The 8799-nt window shown below is 34.6% G+C and overlaps 1 protein-coding gene across 1 annotated transcript; it reads left to right on the top strand.

The window, feature by feature from the left end:
- On the top strand, positions 1129 to 5576 carry LOC109225344 (siroheme synthase). Its single transcript, XM_019389976.1, has 5 exons — positions 1129 to 2068; positions 2861 to 2938; positions 3042 to 3111; positions 3858 to 4135; positions 4965 to 5576. Exons 1-5 carry the CDS (start codon positions 1535 to 1537, stop codon positions 5130 to 5132), a joined length of 1128 nt encoding a protein of 375 aa, XP_019245521.1. The 5' UTR covers positions 1129 to 1534; the 3' UTR covers positions 5133 to 5576.

Here is an 8799-nt window from a genome sequence, read left to right on the forward strand (position 1 = left end):
TTAATTTGGAAAATATATATGAATTATTTTTACAATATTATTTATAAATATATAATTACTAATTAATGCATATTCACTATGTACCTTAAAGACCAAATATAATATCATTTATACTTATAAAAATTTAGAGGCATATATTTATTACTCCCCCGGTCAACAACNCTCTATAAATGTTATTCCCTCCGGTCCAAAATAAGTGATTTTTTGTTCTTCTTCTTGTGGTCCAAAATAAGTGATTTTTTCAGATCTCAAGAATGAATTAATTATTTTTTTCCTACATTGTCCTTGGAGTAAATAGTGTTGGAAATGTGTTAGGAGTGTTTATGTGAAAATAGTAAAGGTTAATATGGTCAATTCCATTGCTAATTAATGCTAAAAGGTGAATTTCTTAATTTGTGTGAAAACATCCAAAAAATCACTTATTTTGGACCGGGGGAGTATATTAACTTTTTAGTTTGATAATTACTTCATTTAAAATTTAATCTGTGTAATTACACTTGTGCAATCAAACAATAAACCTGTAATTACACTTTAGTTATACTATGACAAACAAATAGGTCGTCGTAATTACACAACTGTGTAATTACTAGGCTGTTTAATTACTACCCTGGTAATTACACCAATTCCAATTATCGGATGGCTTTTCAAACAAACCCTTAAAGTAAAGGCAAAACAAAATTTCTTAGTTGGACCACCTTTTGTTTTGTTCTATCTCCTGTTCAGTTGGCAATTAGATGAAAATGTTTCTTATGTGGCTTTATTATCTTTTTCCTTTTCTTTTGGCTTTTAAATTGTATATTCGATCTCAAAAATAAAGAAGCAGGAGTACTCTGCAAAATTGATGGATAAAGTATTGTTTTTAGCCTTTGCAATTTCGCACAACTTATGGAACATAACTTATTGGTCAGGTCATATCAAACAGCTTATGGTTAAAAAATTAGCATCTAATTCTAAATTCGTATGGTTAATAACCCTCATAATTTTAATTGAATGAATTTGGTCGAAACTGGGGCTTCATACAGACCAGTACACTGTGGCCTCTCTACCCCCCCCCCCCCCCCCCCAGAAAACTTTTCCTCGCCGCCTCCAACCCCTCTTCCATTTAGCCGCTTTTCATTTTCCCTTTTCAACAGCTTCCTCCAAAGGTCAAATCTTTCTTTACTACTTGGGGCTTTCACCAATCATAGCCCCAAGTTGTTTCATCTTCTTCACAAAATTTCTTGAAATTTCTGCGCTTCTTAATTTTGTATTATTTTTATATTGATTTGTTTTTTTTTCAAAAAGTACTAATAAAATAGAATCTCTACCTTGGTGAAAAGCCTCCAAAAGAAAGCTTGTCCCTTTCAAAGCATCAAAAGCCTACTGAAATTGCCTTCTCATGACCCTTTAAAGCTCAAAATAAAAGGTCCCAATTCAAACCCAAATACCCCTTTTGCCCCATGCACTTACATACATATATATCCCCTCCAAAATCTACATTTTTGAGAAAAAGTATACACCTTTAAGGGCCATTCTTTTCTTGAGAGAAAAGAGTATGGCTCTTGTGAGTAGAATTCCTTCAATTTCTTCATCTTCTGGAGCAACCCAATTGAGAAAAATCAAATCTTTTGGGCTTAAACCTGCTTCTTGTATCAACTATGCATCACAATCATCTTCCCCCTTTACTGAGAAGCATTCAACTGAGAGGTACCAAAGGGACAATTGGATTTACAAGAATGAATTGGAGGAGAAATCTGGTTCTTGTCCAATTCTACCTGATCCCAGCTATGTTAGGGACTATGACATAGCTTTACAGCTACCTGAGCTGAAGAAAATGCTTCAGGTTTTGAAGGAGAAGAGGGGAAGTGAAGGAGGAGGGGGTGATAAAAGAGGGCCTGGGAATGTGTACTTGGTTGGTACTGGACCAGGGGACCCTGAGTTGTTGACACTTAAGGCTTTGAGAGTTATTCAGAATGCTGATCTTTTGTTGTATGATAGATTGGTTTCTAATGAAGTGTTGGATTTGGTTGGTCCTGATGCTAGACTTCTCTATGTTGGTAAAACTGCTGGTTACCATAGCAGAACTCAGGTTGGTGCAATTAGTCTGTGGTTTTTGAACATTTCTACTTGTGTTTGTTTGATTTACTGAATTCTAGATTCACAGTTGATAAATTTGGGTAATCTTGATCCTTGGATAGAGAACTTAATTCTTGGCTTGATACATGAATTTCCTTCTATTGGAATGATGCTTCTATTGAAAATTTTGTGAAATTGGCATTGGAATTTATTGGGAACTTAATCTTTTGGAAAATGCTTGGGATGATTAGAAAGTGAACGCATTTTAGATGAGAACTTTAGAAACTTTAGGTAAAAAATTGGGCTTTCCTACCATTTTCTTCCAATGCTGGAAATTTCTCAATATATAGTTCTGAAATGCAGTAATGGATTCTGATAGATTGGCTTTTATTATAATGGTGGAAAAGATATAGCCTTTCTTCTATTCTGTGTTTTAGCTGATGCCTGAAATCTATGTTGCTCGGACTCTCCGAAAATGTGGCCGGATCCTCCAAAAGTAGTGCATTTTTTGAAGGATCCGACACGGGTGCGGCTACATTTTGGAGAGTTCGCACAACATAACCTAACCTGAAATTAGCCTAGATATGAAAATTGCTCAAATAGTTATATTTAGCGGTGCATTAAGTAGTGGGGCGTTGGTTGAAAATCTATGTGTTACAAGCTCTTTAGCTGAATGTTAGTCTATCCCATGTCATTACAACAACCAGCCAGCTTGCATTGTGCACATGACATCTATGCATATTTGGTGGCAGCGAATTTGTAAGATAACAGTTGTATTTTGCATTTTGCGTTTTGCGTTTTGCAGGAAGAAATTCATGAGTTGCTTCTGAGTTTTGCAGAAGCTGGAGCAAATGTTGTGAGACTAAAAGGCGGTGATCCATTGGTATGTCTCCAGCTTAGATGTTTGGTATAAGCTTATACATTTGTATATAGTTGATTTTTACAATTTCAAAGAAGAAATTTTGGGGCGTTTGTTGGATTACCAGGTATTTGGACGGGGTGGAGAAGAGATGGATTTTCTCCAACAAAAGGGGATTCAAGTTAAAGTAATTCCAGGTATGATAAGTTTGTGAATCCCACAAAGAACTCAATTTGAGCTATAAAACCGCAGAATGTAATTTTATCTTTCCAAGTGTCATTCAGTTGGCTGGCGTACTAACTTAATCCCACTGGAAATATATCTTAATTATGAAGAGGCGTTTCAGTGTTGAGAAGTAGCAATGTGCAGAGTGGTGGGAGAAAGTATATCTTCTTCAGTATTTACTTGGGGAACAAAAGCAAGTGTCTCTCTAATAATCATAAGCTTGCAATTTACCTAGTAAATCATGTCTTCTTTCTGAAAGTTTAATCTGTAATTTTAAGATTTTTCCTTTCAGTTTAGATGCTGAGAGTTTATATCTTGGCCTCTGTTGAATAGGACGTTAAGAATCCTGAAAGAAATATACATAGTCTCTCTTGAGAATCCAATATCTTATGTTAATTTGAGCAGATTTATATGCTAAAGTGTGCTTTCTTTAGAACCATCTTCCAGCATTCAGAAAGACTTGTGCTGTTATATGTTTACCAATATTATGGTTGCTGGTAGTTCCTCTGTTGATAGAAAGGATTTAATTTCCAAATAGACTCCATCCACACTTTGTGGTTGCTCTATAATATTTCTGTATAGGCAAGAGTGGGCTAGTTAGGTGTCGTGCATAAGTTTTTGATACATAGTTGGAAGAAGTGTGACATACTGGTCAAAGTGGAATCTCATTCTGCCATACACAACGTGATGTAGGTCTCATTGTGGTCATTCATTTCAGGTATTACTGCAGCTTCTGGTATATCAGCAGAGTTGGGAATTCCATTAACCCATCGTGGTGTTGCAAATAGTGTTAGATTTCTCACCGGTCACTCAAGAAAAGGCGGAACAGACCCACTTTTCGTTGCAGAGAATGCAGCTGACCCTGACTGTACTTTAGTTGTTTATATGGGCTTGTCAACTCTTCCTTCCCTGGCCTCAAAGCTGATACATCATGGGTTGCCAACTAACACACCAGCTGTTGCCATTGAGAGAGGGACAACTCCCCAACAACGCTTGGTAAGTGAATACAGTTGCTTCTCTTTCTCTTTCTCTTATTCCTCCATTATTTGCAAGATTGTTGCTTTTGTCAGCTGCCTTTGAGAATAAATCATTTGTTGTATGATAACTGCACCCGACAAAATTGGAACAAAAGTTACACACATGCCTTTAGGGAGAGGACATTTACATGAGTATTCTTGCTTTCTGAAATATTTCAACCCCTCTTCCTGAGAATGAAGATGCTACTTCCGTTTGGTCTGTTGTCTTCTTTATGGAAGATTGCAAAAAGGTATTAGAAAAAAATGAATGTCGCGACCAAAGATCCTTAGTGGGTAACTCTGAATGTTATTGTTTTTCGGATAAGTACTCGAGATAGTCTTTCCTAGTCACATTACCACCCCCATTGGTTTCAGAGCTCTCTGGTATTAGAAATATTGGACTCATAACTTTTGCGCTAAAACTACCACCTCTGTTCTCACATCATGCTCAGCTTCATTGGTTACTATAGTCAACATGATCGCGAAAGCAGCATTTATTTGAAGTTGAGAAATGTGCTGGGAGGTTGTTTATATAAAGTGGAGTGAAGAACAAGTCAGAGACTGAGCCATGTCTCAGATCTCTAACTTGGAGAAGCTATCTGAAATAAAGCTTTGAAGTGATTGAGATAACAGCAAATTCTGCATGTAATGTTTATTTGTAAACAAGGTTTCCAGCCTTCACATTCAAGGATTGGATGAGTTATTCTTTGCTATTATACCAATGTTTCTTTTCTGCCTATTTAAGCATTCAACTTGACAGGAACGTAGGATTGCGTGGCTGATTGTAGTTGCCCTTGTAATTCATTCAGGTGTTTGCAGAATTGAAGAATCTAGCTGACGACATTGCATCAAACCAGCTTGTGTCACCAACCTTGATTATCATTGGGAAGGTTGTGGCGCTTTCACCATTATGGATTATTTGTGATCCCAAAACCTCTTCTCTTTCCTGCTGCCAAGCAGGACATGCTGCTTGCTAAAAGATGTGCAACCCGATCAATTCTCTTTCAGACTGAAAGTCTAGCACAATAGAGGCGGTCTCATTTCTGGTGCTGTGGCGATATTAGGAGAAGAATCTCCAGCCAGCCTGAACATCAGCAGGTCAGATGTTTACTCTCATTCCAAAAATCTGGCAACTCTTGCTGTATTTTCAAAAGGCAACCAGAGACATTGAGATTTTGATCAATATCAGATTTTTTTAAGCAAATATTAATCCATAAGCATTCATCAAGGAGCACAATGTATCTATCGAATAATTGATAATTTTGTAAATTGAGTTGGAAGGATATTGTGCTTTTTGGTTTTGAGCGTATTTATTAAAAGTGCTGCCTTTTGTTTTTAGTTTTGGGCGATTATTGATTGTATCTCTTATTATTCTCTTGTTGAGCAAGGCTGCCTTTTCTACGAGGTGTTTCAGCTGTTCCCGTCCAATTGTTAACGTGTGTCAGGAGATCAGCTCTTTTGAATTGTAAAATCGATTCTAGCTAGTGTTACTCAGATGATAATTTGAAGAATTAACTTATGAAATTTGTTAATGCAACATTAGCATCCAAAATGTTTGTACCAAAAGAGCTGCTCTCCAATTCGGAAATACTCAGTTTTACATTGAGCAAAATTAGGGGAGAAATTCAAAAATAGCCATATTTACAAGCGGTCATTCAAAAATAGCCACAGTTTCAAAAGTAATCGAAATTTAGCCTTTTTTCATGTAAAGATAAATCTGAACGAAAACACTGTTCAAAATTCGGAAAAATACTCCATTATAGTATACTGGAACTCCAGTATAATATACTGGTGTTCCAGTAATATACTGGAACTATCCGCGCGTTGGAGTTCCAGCATAATATGCTGGAAGTTTATACACAGGTGCACCGATCTCCAGTATATTATGTTGGAACTTTCCGTGTTGCAGCAAAATAGTGATTATTTTTTAATGACTTTGCAAACGCTGGCTATTTTTGAATGACCAGTCCGAAAACTAGCTAGCCCGTGCTATTTTTACCAAATAGGGGTGGCAATTTGAGCCCAAGTTCATCCAACCCGCCCAGAGATTAATGGGTTGGGCTACAAACAGTTTAGCTCATGGGTCTATTTGGGCTGAGCCCAAGTTAACCCATTACTTTTTGTAGCCCATTCTGACCCATTAACTAGCCCAAATACAATCCATGAAGCTCACTCAAAACAAAGGGATCTCAACCCAACTTATTTAGAAACTAGGTAATTGATCCGCGCTTCGCGCGGTAAATTGTAAATTTAACTAATATAAAATAGATAAAAAAATCTATAGCACAAAATATTTTAAAAAAAGGTTTAATCTTAGACAAACATGCGAATAAAATAAACAAAACAGATGTATAAGGAAAAATACATATTAAAAAGATGAATTAGAAAAATAAATTCAAATAAGTAAAATGGCATATTGGAAGGGAAGCTAGCACTTATTTTGTAGAGAAAAAATATGTCGTCTTCTCCCCCTTCGTTCCTAACTAAATGTTATTCATAAATGTTTTTAAGAATCTTATCTTTAGAAAATTGCAATTTTATTAATGCATATTAGTAATTAAATAAATACATTAAATTTGATTCTCACATGAACATAATATGATAAAGATTTTAATTAAATGGCGTAAGTAATTGAGAGTCGGAGATTTTATAATCAATTGTGCGGTCAAATCAGCACGAAGTGTTCCCCTAAATCAATCATGTAAAAGGCAGATCTCTTGAATGTTGGTTATAAAAGTAATTACCAAATAAGTTAGTAGAATATCACACAAATGTATCATAGCATTTCCTCAACCATCTAGAAAAATCACAAGTTAGAAAACAACACAAAGAATATTGAAAATCGTACAAAAGATGGCATATACAGTTGGTCAAATTTGAGAGAACAATATAGAAAGTAGGTATAACAACATTTCCTCAAAACTGTAGAAAAAAAAAAAAAAAAAGATGCTCTATTTCCCTATTTTTTGCAATAGAGATAATAACCTTATTGACAAAAACTATGAAAAATAGTGCTTAGTCACAGTAAGTTATCCGGAAAACATCAGCTTTGTCAATTAGTTTTTGCACAAGTGACAATGGAACCAAGCAAAATACCTTGGCATTTTGTACATCAATCTTTCCTACTATTTTCTGAGCGAAAAGAATTATTACTATGAGAAATGGAGGACTGGAGCTGAAAGCCTCGTGGAGGACTAAGTTCTAAATCTAGTCTTGAAGAGTCTTGATAGAGTTGAAAGCCTACTATTTTCTGAGCGAAAAGAATTATTAAGCGAAAAAATCTAACCAAAATATAACTTAAGTGAAATAAAAAGAAGTTGATGCGATGACACAACACAAAAAGTCAAAAACAAAAATGTCAAACCAAAAGTTTTTGTTTTCCACATTAATCAATTTGCAAACAAAAATTTATTTACTCGGAACACCCCAAAGATAATAGAGCAGGAAAAATGCACAATCTTCATACCTTATTTATGAAGGGGTTTCAAGAAAATTACTTGGCCTTCTGGTAAAAAATATATCAGAACGTAAAATTAAAAGATGAATGTAAATAACTTCAACAGTAACTGGCCAAAACATCATGAAAAAACTACAATATTGACAAAATATTAATAGAGACAGGCAGAATTACCGTAAATAAACTAAAATACCAATGAAATATCATGTATTCTTGCTCCAAAGTCAAAAGCAAGCTTTAATAAAACTACTAACAAACAATCATATTATTTCTCTATAATAATATTATATATTCCAAATGTAATTAAGCCAACTATCAAAGCTAATGAAATCTTCAAAATTAGTAAATTAAAGCATTAATATCAGTAATATAAATTTCAACTTCATAAAGAAAATTATTAACCTCAAAGAAAAAATGGATTGTTGAATAACTTTCGTAAACATTTTCCTTTATAGTGATCCGGGTAATTATTCACACCAATCTGGCCTAAGAAAGCAAAATTATATATAAAACTAATATGGATAACACAAAGAGAGATGAAAATGGCATGCAACTTAATAACATAAGGCTGGTCACCATGGCCAATGAAGAAATTTTGGAAGAAAGAATTGGTCAGTAAAGGATTTGAGATGAGATAAGCAAAAAGGGAAGATGGGTCAGGGATAAAAGAAGGTTGGTTTGTACCTGAAAACTTATGTAAGGAATTTGAATAGGAAATGGGAATTAAAGGGATTATGGAACTGTAACTGAAATACTGTGCTAAAATTGAAAGAAAATTCAAGTTTAACGATAACCTATTCTAATTTTAATCCAATCGTTGTAACTGAACTCTGTATGTTTTCATTAGCTGAATTGTTGGAAATTGGAACGGTTACAATGAAGGTAACAAAATAGATATTTAAAGTAGATAACTGAGAGAAAGAGCAAAAAAAAGTTGACAAAAAAAGATAAATACCTTTCCAAGCCTAAGAGAGGTGCCACATAGGCATTCATATTCCCTCCTTTATATTAATATATATATATATATAGATGATAATAATGATAATAAGGAATGACATAAATAGGAAGTATTAAATTTTCTCCAGATTTTGCAGACATCAAATGAGAGAAAGAAAAGCCAAAAAAAGAGAAAAAAGATAAGGTACTTTCATGGCTTATGAGATGTGCCACATTATTTTTTTTATTTT

This window comes from Nicotiana attenuata, chromosome 1 (assembly GCF_001879085.1).
Source record: "Nicotiana attenuata strain UT chromosome 1, NIATTr2, whole genome shotgun sequence".
NCBI lineage: Eukaryota > Viridiplantae > Streptophyta > Magnoliopsida > Solanales > Solanaceae > Nicotiana > Nicotiana attenuata.